We start from the raw sequence: 24265 nt of genomic DNA on the forward strand, positions 1-24265 counted from the left end.
ATCCCATCTGCTTAACCTCCTTAAAATATGTCAGCAGTTCTACTCTCTTTCAAGATATCAGACTCAGGGATAAAAAGGTTCCTCTCTTTACTGGAACCCAGTCATGACAGACTGATCCAGAAACACATCTCCCTCTGAAGGTCCTTTATTTCTAGTTGGAGATTAAAAAAACCACAACCCACCATAATTTACAGCTTGGGATGGGTTGAGCCTGCCCAGCAGCCTATATATAGAGAGAAGAAAGTGAGAAGAATGAAAGAAAAGCAAGAAAACTCAGGTATCAAGTTTTCTAAACAATTACTGATGAAAAGAGAGATGAGCTTAAAAAGTAAATAAGAAAGAAAAAAAGAAAAGAACTTATCACCTCCCAGAAACTGGGGAAAGTGATCAAAACTGATACTCAGCCAGTCCCTGAGTAATAACCACTCCACCACCCTCCCCACCTTCTCTTTGTTCCTATAGCTCCTATTTATGGTGCTGAGTTTTATGGTATGGAATATAACCTTGGCCAATTTGGGTCAGCTGTCCAGCTGTGTCCCCTATCAATCTCCTGACCATTTATCATTTGGGGAGGACAGAATGGGGAAAAAGGAAAGCCTTGATGCTGTGCAAGCACTGTCCAGCAATAGCCAAAACCCTGTTTCAGCCCCCAGTGCAAAGCACAGCAAGACTCAGACTGCCAAGAAGAAGTCAACTCTGTCCCAGCCAATCCAAGATACAGGTTATATTTTAAAGCAGTACAAAACCCAATACTTACTGAAACATATTCAGGGATAGAAAGCTGATCTTCAGGAAGAGACTTTAGCTTCTCATAGCATTCATCAGTTAATTCCAAGTCTCGCAAGCTGCGACGGATGTCTCCTGCCCTCTCTCTCAACTGATAATTTGTCTCCTCCAGTTGCTTCTGTCTCAATAAAATAGTTTCCATTTCTTGCTTCATTAGAGCCTGATGTTTCCTTCAAGGTGGATTTGAAAACAGAAGATATCAGGTAAGGAATAACACAAGTGACCAAGTTTCACAATACCCTGGCAAAGAAGGGAGTTCTGCTCATTTTGTAGAGGGAAACATTTACAAATATTAGGTAATTATGTATGTATACCACCCTGGTTAAACAGTCATATCAGACACAGTATATATAAAAAGACAGGAACTTTTTAGTCATTGACAACACAAAGCTGAGTCTGAGAATAGACAATCTCCACATATGCTGACTTGAATTTACAAACTAAACTTAATTTACTAATTAAAAGGTTAAAACCATGAAAAAGTAGAATCTACTTCCACACAAACCCCAAGGAGTTGGTAAATCACTTGAACTTGGGTCTTACCAAGTTTCAGCACAGGCATAGTCATATCAACCCTTAATTTTCTAACCACTGTAATATACAAAGTTGGAGTCCTTCATTAGAAAAATCAAACAGTAACAAAACAACCACTACTACAACAGAACAAGCAGCCTTACTTCCAGCCTTAAAACACCATACAACAATTATCATCAGTGATAAGGTTTTTATACAGCAGTAGAAACCGCACATCAGTTCATGACATTTAGAAGTGTTTATTTTCTTTAAATCAAAAGACAACTAAACTACTTTTTTATTTTTGGCTGCAACTCTTGAAATAAAAATCACTATTTAAAACATAGTAATTTCTGCACTACTTAAAAAGGAATAAAAAATACCAGCTAGTACTACAAGGCAACATCTATCCCACTGGCAGGGTACAGGTAACAGGATCATTAAGGTCATCAAAGCAATCACAGATAGACACACTCCATGGTGTGTACAATTCTATCATGTGAGGATGAGAAGTTCAGTAAAAGACTGAAAAGAAAGCTAATGAAAAGATTGGGAAAAGTAGTTTAACTTTTTCATGCCTATTAATAACAGTTTGCACATCAGTACCTTTTTACTGAGCACTCCTTAGATAACTCAAGTATGGCCAGCACAAAAATATTCCACTCTGGTGCATCTCAGCATACAGTGTGACAAATGTTTTTCTGACTGTAAGCTGCTCTCAGTTGAGAGACTTTGCTGGAACTAATCTCAGGTCTGGCTCCACATCCTTAAATCTGTTCTAGCCTCACTACAGAAGAGGACTTGGAAGTAGTCACATCCTGTAAGCTCTGCTTTAACATGAGACTATAGAAGTAACGCTCTTCCTTCACAGGTGTGGAAACTCACACTTCACATTTAACTGCCAAAGTGGTTTAGAGAAGCCTGCTAGCCAGTCTATTTTTCTGGTTAACTCCAAATATTTCAGAAAAACAACATGGAAAGTGAGATTCTACATCATTAGCTGAAAGCATTTCTGACAAATAGGAAGCACTAATGGGAAAAGCTAAACATTACACACTTCCCTTTCCCAAGTTTGCATTTATGCTGGATTTATTAAAAATTCTGTTTGAACTGTTGGAAAGTCTATCACCTCTGCCTAGTCCTTTTGCTCTTTATTGGTTTTAAGAACACTTTTACTACCTCTTCCTACTAAATTTTGAATAAAACCAAGCCTACAAACTTTAGCTAGTAAGAATTGAATTCTAATTTACTTATATGCAAATTAAATATGTAAATTCAATTTTTAGAACTAAAACACTAATATAATCTGCAAAAGAAATCCTATTCCTGCAACCAATATTTATCTGTTTCTAACTTATTTACACAAACTCAAATTAATGTACAAATTAATTAAAGATGAAGTTCTTAATTTTACTTCCACCATACCTGGCATCTTCTTGCTGTAATGCCACCTGACTATCCAGTCGTAAAGACAACAGCTGCTTTTGATGGATTGCATCATTAAGCTTCTCCTCCAGCTCCTCAATCTAAATATAAAGAATGTGAGTGAGTATAAAACAAAATAAGTTACCACAATAATTTTTAAAATATTATTTTGCAAAAAGAACAAGCTGAAATAAAAATATGAAGATCCCAATGCCATGGGCAGTGCAATAATTGCTGTCTAACAAGACCTCTAAATGCACTAGGGCTTCAGAATATGATACGGACTTTGTCCCAGTGATCTAAAAGTAAAAAAAGGGCTTAGTTCCTAAATGGCTATTTGTTCAACTAATTTCAAGTTAGGCTTAAACTATGAAAGCCAATAAAAAGCAGTTGGCATATAGTATGATGTAAAAATGAACTGCACACAAACGTGGCAATGTTTTTACACCTTTCTTAATTTCATGCATCTTTGTGCATGCTGTACACAACAGACTCTACTGTTAGCATGTTGGTATACCCCATCCCTATCTTCATTAACAAAGCACTCAAGCCTATTCAGATCACCTTTTCTAGTACTCCACAAGTTCAGGTTCAAAGCCCTGCTATGCTACTAACATGAGTGACAAAATTTGTCATTTCTGAAAGAAAACAGGTGGTTTTCCTCTGTGTTTAAGAAAGGTAAAACAAATTAAATCCTCCCTTACTTATTTATAAGTAAAATGACTTGAAATCACTGAAGCTTTCTATATCTTTGTTTCCCCTTCTTCTCATGAAAGAACACAAAACACATCAAGAAAATCCCCAAACCAACTACGTACATCTCCACCATTTAACTCAAATAAATTCTTTTCAGAACAGAACTTTCTATCGTACTCTAAAAGCACCAAAATAAAAAAAAATATTACATAATGAAAGGAGAAAGACTACTTACCTTGGTCAAATATTCAACTTTCAAGTTGTCAATCATCAAGTTTTTCTGCGATAATTCTATTTTAAGCAGCTGAAGATTATGGAGCAGCTCCTTCCGTTCAATCAGCTGCTTAGTGATTTTTACAGCACCTTCTCTCTCTTCAGAGGAAGAAACATCATCGGTTGGTACTGTGGTTTCCAAGCTGATATCCTCAGATTCCAAGGAGCTGGAAATGTTTACTTTCTTGGTTACCTTAGAGCTTTTATGTGACATTTTCTCTCACTATTTACAAAGCTTTTTTAAGCTATACTTTGAGACAAGCCTCCTGAAGAACCAACTGCAGGAAACAAAACAATTAAATTAAGTGTCATTACGAAAAACTAACTACCACATTAGACCACTAAGCAAGCAATGCTTCTCAGTATCACATGAACTTATTTTTTCACCCAAGAAAAACACTTTGTAAAGCTCTGGAGGGCTGCTGCCCAAGGACCCCCTTCATGAACAATCACTATCAAGCGTTTTGACTGCAATAACCCAAATACCAGTGTGAATGTAGCTAATTAGCATGTTACTATAGTTAAAGATAGATATGCACGTTGTCAAAACCACATGCACTGAAAACTCCCCGAGCCCATTAGGCATATACAGCGCCCTATAAGAGGCATAACAGGACTTACTGGAGAAAACGATAAAGGAACACCTTGATCACAGAATCACGTAGGTTGGAAACGACCTCCGAGATCATCGTGTCCAACCTGTGACTGAATATCCCCTTATCAACTCCACCATGGTACTCAGTGCCACAGTCTTTCCTTAAGCTCTTCCAGCGATGGTGATGACTCCACCACCTCCCTTGGCAGCTCATTCCAATGCCTAATCACCCTGCTTAGAAAATCCACCTAATGTCCAACCTTACACTCCCCTGGAGCAGCTTGAGGCTTTGTCCTCTTATTCTACGGCTAGGTGCCTGGGAGGAGAGCCCGGGCCCGACGCAGCTACGAGCTCCTTTCAAACCTCGCTGCCCTTCGCCTTCTCAGCAGCAGCAGCAGCAGCACTCTGCTTCCCAGGCTGCTTGACCCAGCAGCCACCCGGGCTTTTACAACCACCTGGCACAGACCAGGGCGCTACTTACAGACGGCGCTGCCCAGAGCCCAACAGGGAGAGGAGCCCGGGCCAGCGACAACCGGGTTGCCCTCCTAGGGCCGCCACCACCGCCTTCCTTGCCCACGGCAGCCGGGGGCAGCTCGGGAAGCGGGAATACCGTTGGTCCCGCAGGATACCCGGAGCTGCGGAAGGCAGCGGGCAGCTGCCCCGGCGGTAACTCGGCAGCGGCGGGGCTGGGGAGCAGCACCCCGAGCCGGGCCGCTCCTGGCCTCTGTCCCGCACACTCCGGGCAGCGGCGGCACTACACGCCCGCGCGCGCGCTTCCGCCTCCCCTCAGCGCGGCGGGGGCGGGGCCGCGCGCCACGCCATCACCGCGGCGACCGGGGCGCCGCTTCCGCCGCCGTTCCCGCGCCGTTCCCGCTTTCCCGCACGGCTTCCCGCGGCCCCCGCGCGCTCGCCATGCTGACCTCGCGGACGTTCGTGAAGCGCACGCGGGCGGGCGCGGTGGTGAAGGTGGTGCGCGAGCATTACCTGCGCGACGACATCGCGTGCGGCGCCGCCGCGTGCCGCCTCTGCCCCCCCGCCCCGCCCGGCACCGGCGCCGGGAGCGCGCCCGGGCTGGAGGCGCGGCCCAGCGGCCCCGCCAGCAGCCTCTGCCCCGGGCCGCACTTCCTCCTGCCCGACACCAACCTGCTCCTGCACCAGGTGAGCGCCTCCGGGACGGACGGAGGGATGGTGTGGCCGCCTCAGCGCTGGGGAGGACCCGCCGCTGCCTTCCTCTGGGCCCGACCGGGCTCCATGTGGAGGCTCCAGCCTTCCTGCACCGGCCTTGTTAAATCTCCGTGGGTGTAAGCGCCCACGTGGGTTCCGTGTGGGTGCAGGCCTGGCTCCTCTCGTGTTTCCTGGGGCTGCTTGATCCCTGCCTGGCCAGTCTTGTCTTTCCCTGCCAGCTCCTGAGGAGAAGGCTGCAGCATCAGCGAACCTGGTCTGTCTTAGGCTGTGTTCCAGTTTTATCGGGGGGGAGTATGCGTGTGATTTTTTCGTTTGTTTTGTGGTTTTCTTTTTTTGTTGTTCTTTTGTTTGGTTTGATTTTGTGGGGGTTTTTTTTCTGCCTGAGTCGTAGGGATAAAGAACACTATTTATTTATTTATTTATTTATTTGGTTAGTTCGTTGTTGTCTGGTATGGGTATAAAAATTCAAGCAGAGAAAGTTGGTGGACTCTCAAGTAGCGATTGGCACCTTCATGTCGTCACTGAATTTTTGGATCTTCTGTGGTCGCTGATTTTTTCTGAGTGCCTCTTGTGCTTTTCAGGGTGTAGGTTTAGGTTCTTTTTACTGTGATGTTGATTTCATGTAATGAATAAAGCGTGCGAAATCATCCCATGTAGGACTGTGGAAGCACGGGAGCAACTTCACCCTGCAGCCCATCCATAGCTGTGCAGAGAGCTGGGTCTGAGCAGGGCAGACAATACACTTTGAGGCTGGGAGGAATTCCCAAGCTTGATGTTTCAACTTTTTCCTTTCATTGTTTTTGAATACCTGTGTAGAAGATAGAGCAGCCCTGTACACGTCGGAGACTGTAACTAATTCATGAATTCTAACATGGAGTACTCTGGAGAGGGGAACAGCACTTGTATGTTTTAGCAGAGATCCCAAAAGTTGTAAGGATTTTCGTCCCAGAAGAGCAGGTCAAGGGATGTTTTCAGCCTCTCACAAGTGGACTTCTTGGTGTCCTGTTGGTGTAATTTGTATGTGAGTCCTATAGAATGCTCTGAGAATGTACCAGGGTGTGCTGAGGTGAACTGTAGAGATGGGGATTAGGAAGGCTTGGTAAGGGTAGGGAAAGGTTTTGCCTAGAAACTGAAACACTTTTACCACAGTAAGACTTGGCCTGGTGCTTCAGTTTATGCATATAACAATGCTGGATTTCTTCCCCTGTGAATATGGCTCTAAATCTTTCAGGTTGTGTAAACATCAAGTTCACTGGAGCTTGGTCTGGTATTGCTTTTTATTCTTTTAGCTGTGCCCTGTAGAACCTTATGGCTGTCTCATTTTGCAGGTGGGTTTGCACAGTTTTTTGCTATGAGGTTAGGAATTTAGCTCCCATCTTTTTCCCCCAACGAATTACATGGATTTTTGGTTTATATTTATTTCTCTGTCTTGATGTCAGGAGTTGGCAAAGAAAAGTATTGAAAATTTTAACAAAATTCTTAAAAAAGAAAAAGGTCTTTCAAAAGCAGAGAGCAGCTTGCAGAATGCCCATTGATTCACTCCATGGAAGTTAAAATTTCAGTTTAACAGTGGGATTGTTCCTGGAGAACTCAAACCTACACATGCATAGGCACCTCAGCTGTGTAAGAGTGGTTGGGTACCATTTTATGGCTTGCATTCCTCACAGAGGCAGGCAGCCTGTCAATTACATCACATTTCCCTCAGATTGTGCATAGTTGCATTTTGTTTACTAAGGATAAATTTTATATAATCCCATTTTAGGTAAGCAAAATTTGTAGTGTATACTCGGCCTTACATTTGTCTGGAATCCTGCACACACTGGGGGTGAATTTGTTGGAAATCAGAATCCTTATCTTCACTTCAGGCCACAAAGAGGCTGGAAAATCCTATTTGACTTTTTTTTCCCCACAAGGAGGAGAAAGCAACATCATACACTGTCCTATTTCCCAGTGGTGAGGGAAAAAGGCAGAAGGAGAGTCACTCATTACTCATGTTAGCTTTTCATGTACTAGCCAAGGAAATATTTCCAGTCCTGTTATTGGATAGAATTAAACAACAATTTTGGTTCATCTCCATTTTGTTCCTCAGATTGATATCCTTGAAGATCCTGTTATTAAGAATGTCATTGTGCTGCAGACAGTCCTGCAAGAAGTCAGGAATCGGAGTGCGCCGGTGTACAAGCGAATTAGGGACGTGATTCAAAACAAAGAAAAACATTTCTATTCTTTCACCAATGAGCATCACAGGTAAGGACTGCAATGGGGTGTAACAAAGTTGTGCTGATATCCAGTAAAAGAAAATGGGAAACAAAACTGGAACATGTGGACTGGAAGAAAAATTACACTGGTGTCATAGAACTATATATTTCTAAGGAATCCTTTTGGGAAATAGTTGGTATTCCAGGAGGTTTTCTGTCTATAGTTGGTATAAATCCATATATATTATGTAAAGGGGGTTAGAATATTGAATAATAAACACTGTTATTTTAAGTAATAAGGCACTGATTTTCCATTTTAGTGCCCTTTTAAACATATTCCAATGTTTTACCAATATTGTTAGCTTAGTCTGTAGCAGAATTCAAAAATCCATTAAGTTAGTTACAGAAAGCTCTAAGAAATGGAGATGCAATTAATTTGCCTTTATTTGTGCTCGCAATTAGTTTCCAATACTGCAGAATCACAGTTCAAGGAATCTTGAATCCATAGCCAACAGCTTGCATGCACACCTCTTCAATTGTCTATGAGAAGGTTGTGTTAGAAATTAACGCTTCATTCCTGTTTTCTTTACCCATGTCTCCTGGCCCTTCAGTGGCCTCATGAGTGTTACATGTAACAATGGCTACAATAATGATGCTTTTAGTGTAACAGCCTTGATCTTGTTTGTCTGAAAATTTCAAGTATAGATGGATGCTGGGATTTGTTTTGGTTTGTCAAACACCCCCCTTTGTTTTTGAAATTTATTTAGAGAGACGTACATAGAGCAGAATCGGGGAGAAACTGCCAATGACCGCAATGACAGAGCCATTCGGGTAGCAGTGAAATGGTACAATGAGCACTTGAAGAAAATAGAGGATGAGGAAAAGATTCAAGTTATCTTTTTAACAAATGACAGAATTAATAAAGAGAAAGCTCTGGAGGAAGGAATAACTGCTTATACATGTAAGTGAACTAGTATGTATGTTCAATTTATTGCTCAAATAAACTGAGCAGTCACTTGATACCTAAATCCCATGCATCTCTTGCATAAATATTTACATGTGTGCTTTTGTAGGTGAGGAGTATATAAAAAGCTTGACAGCTAATCCTGAGCTTGTAGATCGTCTTGCCTGTGTATCTGATGAAGGGGTATGCTTTTTGGTTTTTTTTATAAAATAAATTGATCACAAGTGGCTTGTAGTATAATATTGCTTACTGTATGTCAGGGTACTGACATCAATTTAGAATACAACGAGTTTGGACTTTATTATCATTTTGGCAATTTAACTTTTTGGCAACTGAAAAGTAAAAAGGAAATATTGTAGCCATTTTCAGTTCTGCTTATATGCCTGTTAGTATGTATCTCATTATCTGTGAAAAGCCAGTTGCTTTAGATAACTATTGTGAGGATGAGAATAATAACAGAAACAACAAAATGAAAACAAAATCTATTGCAAACCATTTAGATCTTTGTTTTGTGTCTGCTGGAAAATTTATATTAAGTAAGTCGCTGATCAAAAGCATTTTTAATTTGGTTATTAGTTAAGTTGACATAAAAGCATGCTGCAGCTCAAACACAAGCTACATCCTCTTCTTCCTTGTGCTTTGTGTTTATCAGAATCAAGACTCATCAAAATTCTGCAGCATGTTTTTAAGTAACTGCAGGAAAACAAGAAAAGTTCCTAGAATTGCCACATTTTTATGCTTTTGATGCTTCATTAGAAAAAGTACTGCTTAATAATATTTTTATTGTTGTACATATTCATACCTACACACAGTTACAATTAGGGAGTTTGTTAGCTTGAGTGTGTTGTGTTCCAGAGCTCAGTATTGAAATTAACATGAATATAAAATACTGAAAAGATCCTCTCCTCTTTTTCTTTTCCTAAAGAAAGAAATAGAAGGTGGAAAAATAATATTCCCAGAACATATTCCTCTTAGCAAATTGCAGCAAGGAATAAAATCTGGTATTTACCTCCAAGGAACTTACAGGGCAAACAGAGAGAATTATCTTGAAGCTACTGTTTGGGTTCATGGAGATGCTGAAGAAAACAAAGAGGTGAGTTTTAATTTTACCTCCATGCAGTAAACTAACTAGCCTTAGTAATGACTTAAAATTTAATTATTTCATGGTGGCATATGTTAAAATGGAGCATATTAGTAATTTTTTACCTTTCTGGTTTTTTTTCTGATGTCTGTGCCGATGTTTATAAATATTTTTATTTGTATGGGTATAGACTGCTGACATGCTGACTGTACTCTTTTTGGAAAAAAGAATAATGTATTTAAAATTACAGTTTGATAAAGTAATTGGTATTTTCCTGCCTGGTGAGGGAAGATGGGCTGTTTCCCACCCAGCAGTTAATCCATCTGTCTGCCCGCTGGATTCTCAGTTGGTGCAGTGGTACAGACACTGATTCCAAGCAGTGGCTGTTGTCTCCTCCCTCCCTATTTGTGGCAGCTGAAGGTATTTGTATCTCTTGTATTCCTCTTCCTCAGTAGTATGAAATCCCCTATCCTGCAAAAATATGATTGTCTGAATTAATAAAAATATTAAAAAAAAAACCAACAAAACCATGGGGAAAACAAATTTCTTATAGAAGCAATTGGAATCTTGAAATAAGATCATCTGTACTGTAAGAAATCTTGGCAGAGGAAAAAAATGCAAGACAACCATACTTTTAAAATGTTCTTTGGAATGTAAAGCCTGTCATACATGTTTACTCTTCTGTTACACTGCTCTAGATTTGGATCTTCTGTTTTCATCATCATGAATTTTTGCATTTCCATTTTGTTTTCTAAAAAAATCCAGATAATTGTACAGGGCCTGAAACATTTAAACCGAGCAATTCATGAAGATGTTGTAGCCGTGGAGCTGTTGGCAAAAGATGAATGGGTGGCACCATCCTCAGTGGTTCTGCAGGACGACGGCCAGAATGAAGAGAACATTGAAAATGAAGAAGAGAAAGAAAACATTGTACGAAAGAAATAATTTTTCTTAACTGTGGTGTTATGGAAGAGTTGAAATCTGTGATACCCTGACAGTGTTAGCCTTTAGCTTTATATATCCTCTTTATAAAATGTGAATACAGAAATCATAAAACTTAATTGGACTTCAACAGTTGTGTTAAATACATGACGGTGGATAAAATGGATCATTTTCAATTAGTCTCTGCTAGAAATTCCCACATTACTTTATTAACTGTAATGAATCCAAAAGTTACTGCGTGGTAGTCATGTAATAATGTTGATCATTATGTACTGATATGCAGATTAGGATTTGTTAGAGTAGGTGTTGTGTCATGCTGAGAGTCACCTTTTATAGGCAATACATACATTTGGAACCTGTTGTAAAATATTTTTGGGTCTTGCAGTAATTCCACATAATCTGCATGCCTGCTCATGCATGTGTGCCCTGTACAAGAAGATAATTTCTTTAAAAATCTGCTTATTATCTTTCCACTGAATTTCATAGGAATTTTTTTTAATAATTGTGTAGAGAATTTTCAGGCAGTGTAAAAGGACTCCAAGAAATTAAAATAATATATTGTAAAATAACATGGAAAATATTGGTTTGTTTGGATTTTCCTAATGGACATCCTTTCAGAAAAATTAAGAACAGCAGAAAAAGGCTGCAGAACACTGTCTTCTCCCACTGTCTCTGCTAAGTCGCATTGATTCACAGTGATGTGATTTCAGTCATGTCATTGAAAATACTGAAAATATTAAGTCATGCAAAGCACAGAGAGGCACAGGAGGTTCTATTTACAAAGTCATAATAGAATTTATGTCCTTTTAATGGATTACAAAATGTTGCTATTAAGTTTTAAGTTACCTACTGTAGTGGAACATGAGTTCAGACAGTTTTGTATTTTTAACCTGTGTTCTACCAGCTGAAGACTTCCGTTAGCAAGGACATGCTGAGGCCCACGGGAAGAGTCGTGGGCATTATAAAACGCAACTGGCGACCGTATTGTGGGATGCTTTCCAAGTCACAGATCAAAGAGGTGAGGAAATGATCCACTTACTCCAAGTGCAGGGTTGGTTTTTCTTCTTTATTTGGAAATCAATTGTTCCTTTTTCTGGTTGTTCGTAGGCAAGGCGCCATTTGTTTACACCAGCTGATCGCAGAATTCCTCGCATTCGAATAGAAACCAGACAGGCAGATACATTGGAAGGGCAAAGAATAATTGTTGCTATTGATGGTTGGCCCAGGAATTCCAGGTATCCTAATGTAAGTTTAGGCATTTTCTTTTGAACTTTTAACTACTTGTTTTTTTGAATTTCTTACATAAAATATTTTTCTGCAACTCTGAGTAACTGCAGACAGTGTTGAGATGAGATTTAAATTCTTTGAGTGCCATTTGATGGTGCAAATTAAGGAAGTCCCTAAATGATTTAATTTGCACTTAAAACCAGCTATGGGGTTATCATACTTTAAAAGTTTACTCATCCAGTTCTGCAGTGAACATATATGTGCTACTTAAGGTCCTGTATGTAGATTAACCAGAGACTTTAGTCTGGGTTCTTATAAGTGCAAATATTTTTCTCTAATTTTACTCATTCATGCATACCAATCACTGCTCTAGCAGATATTTGACAAATGCACCCAATGCAATCAAATTGCCAGTAGGGTAAAAGTAGTTAGTTAAAAGTTCAGCATAAAACATGGAGCCTGTATGAGAAACTGAGGACATTGCCTTCCATTTGTATTGAACAGTAGCCAGGTTTTGAAGAGTCTTCCAGTGGCTCCTGTGGGAATGCAGAGCTTGTATTGAAGCAGAGCACAGGTGTCTCCCACTAGTTTAGAGAAATGAAGGGAACATGGGATATATGGAAGAAGCATTAAGACAAAGACAACATTACTTCAGAGAAGTGAGGGAGAAGGCAGAGTTGATGTGGTATTAGGGTGTGGGATGTGTGGCACAAGGCAAACCCACAGATAAATGAGAGTGTATTAGTTCTGCTGCTTTTGTAGCAGTGGTTTTCCTTCCTGCAAAAATGAATTCATGTTTATAAGTTTTGGAGTCTTAATTGTGGAGAATTTAGACCCATTCTAAGAAAAGAGTCTGCATGGACTCGGTTCAGATTTACTACATTAAAGATGAGAAAGTTAATCAAATTAAAAAATATTGCTTCTACTGTGTAGTTTAGTACAGGAATAAGCTAAGCATTAATGTTCTTAAATACTTTTGGACAAATGGCATTGCTTGATATGTGTGTGTGTGTATGTACCTGTATTATTCCTCAGGGTCATTTTGTAAAGAATTTGGGAAGCGCTGGAGATAAAGAGACAGAGACAGAAGTTCTCCTGCTTGAACATGATGTCCCTCACCAGGCTTTTTCCCAGGCTGTCCTTAGTTTCCTACCAAAAATGCCATGGAGCATTACAGAAGAGGTAATAATTTGTAAATTATTGTGGTAATTAATGTGCCTTCCCCTTCAATGCAAACTGTGATGGTTCCTGAATATCCCAGAAATAGACAAGAAATGTTGTCCAGGACTGTTCTGTCTTAGTGGGAACTTTCAGCTGGATTGCCTGTGGAAGAAAGACCTCTTCAAGTTTTTGCATTTTGGCTAAAAACTGCATTTGTTGAGGATAAATATTTTAAGATAAAGATGATACTACAGGTTTTGTTAAAGAATGTAAAGATAAAAGAAGTTTTTTGCAAAGGAGAGAGATAGCTATTTTGCAAGGATAGACACTTCCAAGGTGTGCAGTTCCTTTCAATTATCTAGACAAGTAGCCTTAGAAAGCTAGACTTAGGAGCAGTCATATCCAAGACAAGTCATTCAGCTGGACATCATCTCAATTCCTCATCCTGCTAATTCTGAGATTGTGATGAAACTATGGTTGTGTTCTGATTCTCTTCCTCATTTCTGTAAAACAAAAATAAATATTAGTACTTAATCTTCTGTGTTGTTTTTTCTATCATTGTAGTTTCTGCATATCTGTTTTGATCTTGTCATAAAACAAACAAACTGCCCAAAATGAAGTAAACATTCTGAAAATACTTAGTTGCTAGGGAAAATCTGACATAATGTGCCTTTCTCAAATGATGATTTTTACTTGGAAAAGGAAGGTGTTCTTGAAAACAATTTTTTGTTTATTTTAAATTTCAGGATATGAAACACAGGGAGGACTTAAGGCATCTGACTGTTTGTAGTGTTGATCCACCTGGTTGTACAGATATTGACGATGCATTACATTGTAGAGAAATAGGAAATGGAAATCTAGAGGTATTGTATCAATCTAGTCATTTATTTACTTACTTCTTCTTTTATTTTACAAACAGTGCAGTAGTGGTAAATGACACATGCAAAGCTCCAGATCTGTTATAAATAAATTAATGATGTTTGCACAGCTGCAGGATGGTAATAAAAAAGGGGAGTTGTTTTGCATCAGATCAGTGTCAAAAGTGGGAATTTAGTGTCTTCTAAATTCACCCTGCTTTATCCTCATTTGGCATGAGAATTAACATAAAATTTATTTACTGTGTTAGCTAAGTATTACAAACAAGGATATTTACAGCTAGGATAAGGAACTATGAATAAAGAAAAAGCTCAGCTACTGCTGTGATGCCTGTGGAGTTACTATTTCAGTTTTAAAAAGGCAGTTAAAAGCTACAGGCTTAACACCAGCTCTCTACTCCCTTATATGTGGTTCACTCAGATTGTCTTCTTTAGAAATTAATTTGGAATTGTAATAGTAGGCTGTGCCAGACTAGAAAGTCCAGCAAACAGAAAAGCAAACACAAATTTGCAGTGAGTCTTGAAGAACATGGAAGAGGTTATTTGGGCCTTTAAAGTAAAGCTGCATTGGTGATAAATATAACTTTCCCCTAAATGTACAAATGCCCTTTTGTTGAATAATTGCTGCAACAGTTCACTTTTTTAAAATCAGTATGATAGGTTTAAACTGTCTTATTACAAAATATGGGAGCTGCTGAAAGGAACTGGGAATGGATATATTGGTTTGTAAAAATGTGGGAAAGTTTGTTTCACTCTGAAAACTGTTTCTCTTTCATGAGGTGCATAATGCGATGCTTGTTCTCTAGGTCGGTGTACATATTGCGGATGTCAGTCATTTTATTCGCCCAGGAAATGCTTTGGATGAGGAGTCAGTAAAAAGAGGAACAACAGTGTATCTGTGTGAAAAAGTAATTCTTTTCTGCAGCTTCTTGCATGATTAAATGGTTGGATTTTCATTGCTTTCCTCTTTTAATTCTTGGGAGTGGAGACATTCTCTCCGAACTAAGGAGAAAAAAAAAAACAGTAGACAATTTGTCTAAGACAATTTTATTTTCTGTTTTATCTTTTAAAAACCACTATCTGGACAATATCCCATTCAACTCTGGTTTGAAGCATATTAGCATGTGGTTCTGAAATTGGAATATTGTTTTAAGTCCAGTCTGAAATTGAAGAAGTGGCCTGGTTTTGCCTTTTCCATTGGTTTTTGTTTTTTGCTAAATCTCTGAAGATTCCTATGATTTATATTCACTAACACTGATTTTGTAGATTTAGTCCTGGTTATTTCTTCCAGACCATGATTTCTTTTCAGAAATCACTGGTACTAAAAAGATGATAACTAAAATACATCTTGGAATGAATTTTCTTAAAGTAGCTTACTTTTCTTTCAGTATTCTGAGCTTTTTTGGCCAAAGAAAAAATATCTCTAAGCTTTTTTTTACATCAAAAATCAGAAAGTTAAAATACTAGCTTATTTTATTCTTTACTTTGCAGAGAATTGATATGGTACCAGAGCTACTTAGTTCCAACTTGTGCTCTCTGAGATCTAATGTGGACAGGTATGTGTGTTTGATCCATACTTTGATGCTGGCAAGAAACTACTGTTGTTTCTGTAGGGATTTTAACAGATCCCCTCCTCTCTGTCTCTCTCTCTTTTTCATAGGCTTGCATTTTCATGCATATGGGAAATGAATCATAAGGCTGAAATTCTGAAAACCAGATTTACAAAGAGTGTTATAAATTCCAAGGTAAGTCACGTAAATATTAGTATAATTCTGAAATAAAAAGCTGTACACTGTATTATAAAAACAATTATCAGCAGACTTCATAATAACATTTTCTTTCTGATTAATGATTTATATTTTTTTAGAATTAGAAAATGGTATTGAAATACTAAAAATAAAGAAAATGTTTGATTCTTCAGTGTTCTTCTCAGCCTCTAAGGCTGAAGTGTTTATGTTTGCAGTTACTGTGTGTATGATGCATATAGGACATGGCTGATAAGTACCAACTAATCAGTTAAATTCAGTGGATTCTATGGATGTTCAAGATATTCCATACATTTCTAAAAATTAGACTTCCAATGTATAAAACACATATGATCAGCAAAAAAAACCCAAAAACAAACCCATGGCAAATGCCTGGTGTATCTTAATATCTTGCATAGATCTGTCCTCATTTGTATATTATACTTTGTAAATAACCAGCATTTGGGTATTGACTGTAAAGCTTTGTATTATTGTGAACCAGGTTATGACAGCAAGCTGCATGTTCTGCAAGATAGAAAGAACTATGGGTTGTTTTTTTTTAGTGTGTTCAGTTATGTATCATGACATCTTGTTTCTTAAACTTCAAGGCTTCTCTTACATATGCTGAAGCGCAGATGAGAATCGATTCGGCAACTATGAATGATGATATTACTACCAGCTTACGTGGACTAAACAAATTAGCAAAAATCCTGAAGAAGAAAAGAATTGATAAAGGGTAAGCTAGGCAGTGTACCTGTTACCTTTTCCCCCACCTTTTTGTCTGACTGTTCTTGTTGTCAAAATATATTATGGTTCTGTGTCCATTTTTCTGGTGAAAACTTGTGAGAAAGAAGTATTTTTCCATTTTGATTTGCATAAGAATGCTTATCTATATTTCCCAAAATATATAAATTTGGGATATTAACTTTTTCTTCACAAGATCAATCAATATGGCTCTCACAGAGTCATAAAAGCACAGCTAGAGGGTAGCATTTGAAATGTTAGAAGATTCTATGGTGTGTATTCGATGACATTTCTTGTAAATTTTATTTAAAATATTAATTTTATTTTTCATTTCTCCCAATTTTAAATTGGTGTCATGGTAACCCCAGATGATGTTACAGGTTTGCAGCTCAGCTGCTGTGTCTGTCTTACTGTAATTTTTTAATACCACTTACTGTGTTGCAGAGCCTTGACACTTGCGTCACCAGAAGTTCGTTTCCACATGGACAGTGAAACTCATGATCCTATTGATCTGCAGACTAAGGAGCTGAAGTATGCATTTTATTTGTTAGTTAATTCAGGGTAGGGATGGAATTAAAGACGTGTTTAAGTAGCAATATTTAGTTAATGGTATTACAGGTACAAAGTTCCTGTAATAGTGAAGGACAGTCAGAATTAGAGGGTGGTTTGAAGTGGACGGGACCTTGGAAACATTCTAATTCTAACCCCCCTGCCATGGGCCCAGATACTGCCCACTAGATGAGGTTGCTTAAAGCCCCACCCAACCTGTGCTTGAATACTTCCAATGATAGAGCATCCACAACCTCTTTAGTCAAGCTGATCCTCAGTAAGAGAATTTCTCTATTTTACTGCTGTATTTATTTAGCGACTCTTGAACTGTATGATTCATATGTGAAATTGGTAGGAAGAAGTCAAGAGGTTTATCTGTTGTTTTTTCCAGGCATTTTAATGAGCATTTTTCTTGATTGTAATGTTTTAGAATATTTCAGGATTTTTTTTTTCTTCTGACTTAGTATTTGGAACTTATAAGCATTGTTTTTAATCTTAAAATTGCTTGTCTACTTGTATAAATGTTCAAAACTACTAGTTAATATTATATAACATCATTAGGATGGTGGAATGTTTCTTCATTAGGCTCTCAAAGTAAATGTCTAATGCTTTTCTAACAATATCATGTATTTATCTTGACAGAGAGACAAATTCCATGGTTGAAGAGTTCATGTTGCTTGCCAATATTTCTGTAGCACAAAAAATTTATGATGAGTTCCCAGAGTTTGCCTTGCTCCGGAAACATCCTGCTCCTCCCCCATCAAATTACGACATCCTTGTAAAGGCTGCAAAGTCCAAGGCAAGTTGTTACCATGCTAATTAAGTGAATTAATTATGAAAAGCTGTATTTTATCTCTGGTTGGCCACCTACCTAGGAATAAGGGCTGGAAAGCAGTATTTTAAAAGTGTATCAGCTACACCTTGAAATACCTGGTATTTGTAGCAGGATAACTGTACCTCTAGGTGAAAGGTTTTAAGAAGCACAAGATTCTTTCTTTCTTAGCTAAAGGAAACATACCACTCTCTTAAGTCTTACATTGTAGCACTTGTGAGCAATGAATGTTTCTCCTTGCCAAGTCACATGTGATATTTGAGAAAGTTTTTGGCTTTGGATCACATACATTATTAATGTACTTAAAAATTGATCAGTCACATCAAATAACATGTTTCTCTTAAAGTCAGGAAGTAAGAAAATGTGCTTTAGAGTTTCCATCTTCTCCATAGATCAGCTAGAGGTTTATTTAGCCTGAAACAAGTCTAATTTAATTAAGGAGTCTGAACAGAGAAAATTAGTTTTTCAATTTCAAGATCTTTTATTTGAGTTAACTTGTAATTTTGTAGTTACTGTGATGTGCGTTCAGATTTTCTTTACCTTCAGCTCTTTCCCATCCCCCTTTTTCTTTTCTCTTAAGGTCTAGAGAGAAACTTCCAGATTCTCTCAATGTGACAATAGCCAAGCCTAAACCTAGCCCATTTAATTTTCCACTGCTGCAAAATTGGAATAATGATAATGATTTAATTTGAAATGATTTAATTCTGAAAATTATTTTTTTAAGTACTGTTTTATTTGGAACGCTAAATTTCTCTGCATAGGTAAACATTCTTTTAAATAAACCAAAGTGGCTTTTTTACTGCTTTTGATGCAGCCATCACAATTAGGTATTAATATGCTTTATTTATACTTTTTTAATGAAAATGCAATTATCTTACCATAATACAGGCATCATTTGATCTCTGGATCATACTTTATTGTCAGTGCTGTATGTGACAGAAAGAGCATTCAGCTGATCATGTGATGAAATTTACCTTGTGTTTCTGGAAGTTTAAAATGCATTATGTTCACACTACCTGAATTTTTATCAGAGAGCACTTGCAAACAGGAAAAAAATGTCATACACAGTACTGGTTTTACATTTCACTTGTCCAAGTATACATTATAATAATTTTGCGCAGGAAATACCATACAGTCAATTATTTACCTTGTGCTCGGATGAGAACCTTGTGTGGCATAAACTCGTGGGGTTTGTTTTACATTCTTTCTGATTTAATAAAGGGATAGAGAAATCAAACCAAAGGTATATTGGTACTATTGGTATAAAGTATTTCTTAGTTTAGAATTTCTGAATTCTAGGCTACTGACTCAGCATTTCATTTTTTGCATAATACACTAGTAATTAGTGTGGGACCTGTGCATGGATGGATTTTGTTTGTTTGCTTTTGTAGTAGTAGCATTCCATCCTGTTATGAGGTGCTACACCTGTGCCAGTTGCTAAGATTATCCTAGATGTGGCTGTTACATTTCTGCTTATATTCATATTTGCTAGTAATGCTTGACCTTTTTTTTTTTTTTTTCTTCTCTTTCAGAATTTGGAAATTAAGACAGATTCAGCAAAAGCTTTAGCTGAATCATTAGACAAAGCTGAATCTCCTACATTCCCCTACCTAAACACATTGCTGCGAATTTTGACCACTCGCTGCATGATGCAAGCTGTTTATTTCTGCTCTGGAATGGATAATGATTTTCATCACTATGGTTTAGCCTCACCTATTTATACTCACTTTACCTCACCTATTAGAAGGTACTTGTATTTTACAAAAGCTTCAGAGAAAAGAAATAAGTGTTTTATTTGTGAAGAAATGGCGGTGTTGTGTATTTAAAAAAAAAAAGTTTTTATTCAGCATTAGATTTGAGTTGAAACAGCAGTGGCTTACGTGGCAGTCCATCTTCTTGTACACTCCCAGGTTTACTACCCACAGCTTGTAGGGTTTAGTAACATTAAAAAATATACAATAGGAATATATCTCTAATGCACGTCTGGCATCAGTCAGCAGTAGTGCTAACCAGAGACTGAGGTGGAGTTTGCTCAGTCATTTTTGAGGTAGAAACTGTGTTTAAATTTTTAGGAGACTGAATTTTCCATATGAAAACACTGGTAACTGGGAACTTGCTATTGGCAGCTGTTGCGTGCAATGAAATAATACTTCTTGGAAAAGTATGTTAGTTTTCTCATCTGACCAAGAAGTCATTGAGTTTTGAAGAAAATAACTGTTATTGTGCTCCTTAGAACATTTAAAGTGAAATCTCTTGGACGTGGATTAAAATTCCTATGCATTTTTATGGATAATTTGTAGAATTTCTAGAAGTCCAAATGGTAAATTTTAGTTCTTACCTGATATATTAAGAAGTTCCTCACTGAAGTACCAGATGTGTTAAAATGTTCCCCGCTGAAATTCTAATTAATAAGTTACATAACAAGAAGTTCAAATGTGATTATGCTTTTCAGATCTATGGCACTGAAATACTATTCTACACTAAATTTGTCTAATTTCATGGGAAGGGGAAGGATTGGCTTAAAAAGCCACGGTGAAAGATCATTCTTTGGTCTAAAAATGCAACTTCATTTCTTTTTCTGGCACAATGAAAATTTATCTTAGCAAACATTATAACAGTATTCTGGCTCTACAGTGCATCTGTAGAGCATCTCAGCAGAGAGATGGATGCTAAATTAATAAAGGGAGTTGCCAGCAGATAGTCATTATTAGAAAAACTTAAATCTGTAATATTCACAACCACAAACATATGTTCAGAAACTTTTTTTATTCATTTTGAAAAACTATGTCTTACTATGTCACTGATGATTTTAACCTCATCTTTGCAGGTATGCTGATATCATAGTGCACCGGCTTCTGGCAGTGGCCATAGGAGCAGACAGTACTTACCCAGAGCTCACAGATAAACACAAACTGGCAGAGATGTGTAAAAATCTCAATTACCGACATAAAATGGCACAATATGCACAAAGAGCCTCTGTGGCATTCCATACACAGGTAAGTAGTTCTGAGATGTTATGTTGAACTATGGACACTGCAAGAGCAAAATCAGGCAAGTTAACAGAAATGATAAAGGCTGAGGGATGCTTCTGACAAAAAGCTTAAAACATTATTGTGGTCATTCTGAAAAACTCTTTTAGTTTTGTGCTTTTATAAATCTGACTGTTGAATTCTACAGTAATTATGAGTTATGAGGTTTATGAGATTTTTTTAAAATCTGCTTTCAGGATATGCTGTGTAAGTATCACTAAGTATAGATGTGTATTTGAATGTTTTATTTTTCTGTAATTAAGAAGGAATGTTCTAGTGCTTTTTTTCCTTATTGTGTGTTCTGCTTTTGTTACAGCTCTTCTTCAAAACCAAGGGAGTAGTCAATGAAGATGCATATATATTATTTGTAAGAAAAAATGCAGTTGTGGTTCTGATTCCCAAGTATGGGTTAGAAGGAACAGTCTTCTTTGAAGAAAAAGATAAACCAACACCAAAACTGGAGTACAACAGTGAGGTATGTTCTTACTGTTATTCTTAAGGTTTGTTCTTAAACACCTTATTTTTTGATTAGGTAAGCAAGCAGAATGACTTATTTATTCTAGTTAGATATAGAAGGGTAAGAGAAGCTTTTCTAAATGCAAGTTCATTAATCTCTTGTAGTATTGAATGCCACTTAGTCTTTGTAAGTCTAAATAAGTAGGTTCTGACACGAATTTGTTTCTGTAATAGATCATACTGACATCTCATCTGATTAGTTACTGCAGAAAATGCACGTATCACATATTACAAGACTGAATATTCAGTATAGTAATTTTTGGGTTTTTATTTACATGTAACAGTGATATTTTCATACAAAGGTATTTATTTGTATAAAAACAAAAGCTGTTGCAAATGGTGAGTATTTATACAAAATTTGAACTTTCAGGTGCCATCACTTACCGTGGAAGACACAACATTACATATGTTTGATAAAGTTAAAGTGAACATCATGCTAGATGATTCCAACATCCAACATCAGAAAATGAGGATGGTCTTGGTAGAACCCAAGGTAAGATACAAAATTCTTACCATATTATTCTTCAGTAATGTTAAAAAATCATCTTGGTAAAATTGAAATTTAACCCAGAAGAAAAAACATAATTTAGTAGCAGCTTGTAATGATTGCTTCATATCCACTCTCAATAAAACACAAGTCTGCCTTCACTGGCTGTTGAAAAGAATAGAGCCCTCTAAATTAAGACTTCTGTTCTGGGCCCATCAGGATATTTCCACTGTTGGGAATTAAGATGATTTGCTGCAGTAATGTATTGCATTTTACAGTTCTGTAATCAAATGTCCCTCTGAAAATCTGCCAAAATTCAATAGGATGCTCTCTACTCCAGTGAACTACAATGTAACTGGAGTAAATGTGATGGGTGGCTCAGCTGTGTGTAATTCCTGGCTGTCAATGGCAGTGCTGTCTTTCAACTCCCACAATATAAAAGTTCTCTCTTGATAATGTTTTAAGAACTCTAGTGTCCTAATAACTGTATCTAGTCTCAGAACATTTCAGTTCTAGCTTCTTTGTGCATTTGGGACACAGGGAGTTTCACTTGCTCTCACACTTTAGGCCTAATAAGTATTTTGCATGACATGACAAAATCATGCTCTTAGAGTAAGGAACATGTAACTTTCTTGGTAAACAGATGGTTGCATCAATTGAGTATCCCTTATCACAGAGGAAAAAGAGAACCCAAAATAAGCAAGAGCTTCTTTCTATTTATGCAGTCAAACATGATTGCCTTTTTCCTTGAGAAATCACGTAAATATATCATGTTCCAAACACACGTAAATATACTCTGATCTCCAAGCTGTTGTGTGAGCCTGAACCATAGAATGGTTTGGGTTGCAAGGACCTTTAAGAGTCATGTAGTTCCAATTCCCCTGCCAGAGGCAGGGACACCTTTCATGACAACAGTTGCTCAAAACCCCATCCAACCTGGCCTTGAACGCTTCCAGGGATGGAGCTTCCACATCTTCTCTGTGAAACTGTTCCAGTGCCTCATCATTCAGAATAAACCATTTTTTCCTAAAACCTAAAACTAACCCACTCTTTCAAGTAGGGGCAGGGGGAAGCCATTCCCCCCTTTCCTGTCACTGGATGATGCCCATGTGAAAAGTGCCTTTTCAGCCTTCTTGTAAGCTCCCCTTGCAGGTCCTGGAAGGCTGCTCAAAGGTCTCCCTAGAATCTATTCTCCAGGCTGAACAACCCCAACTCTATCAGCCTTTCCTCACAGGAGAGCTGCTTCATTCAGCACTCTGATAATTTTTGTGGCCCTCCTGTGGACTTGCTCCAACAGGTCCATCCATGTCCTTGCTGTGCTGGGCCCCCAGGGCTGCATGCAGCACTGCAGGTTGGGTCAGAATCCCCTCCCTGTCCCTGCTGCCCACACTGCTTTGGATGCAGCCCAGGACAGGACACGTTGGGCTCTCTGGGCTGTGAGCAAACATTGCTGGGTCATGTTCAGCCTTTCATCCACCAGCACCCCCCACGTCCTTGCCAGCAGGGCTGCTCTGATCTCTCCATCCTTCAGCCTGGGTTGAGGTGAATCCCTGTGATTTCAAAAGTGGGGATTAGACAGTAAAAACTGTGGCAGAGAGGCCCATGTGTTCTGTTGTGCATTCACATGCTGAGCTGCCCTGTGCTCACCAACTCTAGCTGTCAAGGGCTTCTTCTGAGGCCATGACTCCAGTCTGAGGGACACTGAAAACAGACACAAAGTAAGGCTAACACAGGCTGATGGCTGGGGTGCTAACAACCTGCTGGCTTTGTCAGGAGGGGGCTGTTGGTTCTCTTTGCCTTTTTCAGCTTTTATCTCAGGTGAGTGTTCCTCTATGATTGTTCTAAAAAGGTAGACCCTCTTTTAGACAATTATCTAAATCAGAAATTTCTGATTTTGACACAGTGTTTGTAAAAGGTCTGTACAAGTAAAGTCAAGTTTTACTACAATAGCAAAAATTGAATAAAAATGTTCTGACTTCTCTTTTTTCTTACTGTAGATATTAGGAAATGATACACATGCAAGTCTCTCTGCAGAGGCAAGCAGCAAGGAGGAGCCAGAGAAAAAGAAAAAGAAGCTATGAAAATAGCTGGATGTAAAAGTTGAGAAGAAAGCACAAGTACTTGCATTTACATATTTTTCCCTATGGGCAAAAATGCTAGAAGCAAGTTTTGTTTACTTTTTAAATACACATTTTAATAATCTGTAAAGAATTTTTAAAGCTACTTTTTTATGACTATGAATGCAGAACAAATTTTAAAATCATGTATATCTACACCTCTGTCCTGTGGGTGAAAATAAATATTTCTGCAAAGTGAAGAAATGATTGCAGACTTTCTTTTTAATAGCCTTAAGGAAGGTTTGACAGTTTGATAGAAGTCAGCACTCCTGTGAATTCTCTTTAGCACCTCAGAACTCAAAGAAGTAATTGAACAAGGTAGGTA

At 38.1% G+C, this 24265-nt stretch overlaps 2 protein-coding genes across 3 annotated transcripts in view; one reads left to right on the forward strand and one right to left on the reverse strand.

The window, feature by feature from the left end:
* PIBF1 (progesterone immunomodulatory binding factor 1) overlaps positions 1-5055 on the reverse strand; it is a 104994-nt gene extending 99939 nt beyond the window's left edge. For both annotated transcript variants that reach the window (XM_064722038.1, XM_064722111.1), the window contains exons 1-4: positions 4770-5055; positions 3656-3971; positions 2725-2825; positions 758-956 (exon numbers count right to left, since the gene is read on the reverse strand). In XM_064722038.1, the coding sequence (XP_064578108.1) occupies positions 758-956; positions 2725-2825; positions 3656-3907 (552 nt within the window). In that variant the 5' untranslated portion in view covers positions 3908-3971; positions 4770-5055. The remainder of the gene's footprint in view (positions 1-757; positions 957-2724; positions 2826-3655; positions 3972-4769) is intronic.
* Positions 5056-5154: 99 nt separating this feature from the next.
* DIS3 (DIS3 homolog, exosome endoribonuclease and 3'-5' exoribonuclease) lies at positions 5155-24130 on the forward strand. Its single transcript, XM_064713455.1, has 21 exons — positions 5155-5446; positions 7563-7720; positions 8439-8632; positions 8745-8818; positions 9561-9728; positions 10482-10646; positions 11563-11676; positions 11766-11903; positions 12921-13067; positions 13793-13909; positions 14728-14829; positions 15413-15477; positions 15582-15666; positions 16275-16402; positions 16855-16941; positions 17602-17758; positions 19324-19538; positions 20619-20787; positions 21137-21295; positions 21707-21829; positions 23821-24130. Exons 1-21 carry the CDS (start codon positions 5201-5203, stop codon positions 23902-23904), a joined length of 2895 nt encoding a protein of 964 aa, XP_064569525.1. The 5' UTR covers positions 5155-5200; the 3' UTR covers positions 23905-24130.
* Positions 24131-24265: the final 135 nt, after the last annotated feature.

This window comes from Zonotrichia leucophrys, chromosome 1 (assembly GCF_028769735.1).
Source record: "Zonotrichia leucophrys gambelii isolate GWCS_2022_RI chromosome 1, RI_Zleu_2.0, whole genome shotgun sequence".
NCBI lineage: Eukaryota > Metazoa > Chordata > Aves > Passeriformes > Passerellidae > Zonotrichia > Zonotrichia leucophrys.

What these genes read in the sequence shown, in the direction of transcription:
- DIS3 (XM_064713455.1), top strand. Translation starts at nt 5,201, where the DNA reads ATGCTGACCTCGCGGACGTTCGTGAAGCGCACGCGGGCGGGCGCGGTG. An exon ending in AGAGTGTTATAAATTCCAAG is followed by an intron (nt 15,667 to 16,274) that starts GTAAGTCACGTA and finishes TTAAACTTCAAG; the next exon opens with GCTTCTCTTACATATGCTGA. An exon ending in AACTGGAGTACAACAGTGAG is followed by an intron (nt 21,296 to 21,706) that starts GTATGTTCTTAC and finishes TTGAACTTTCAG; the next exon opens with GTGCCATCACTTACCGTGGA.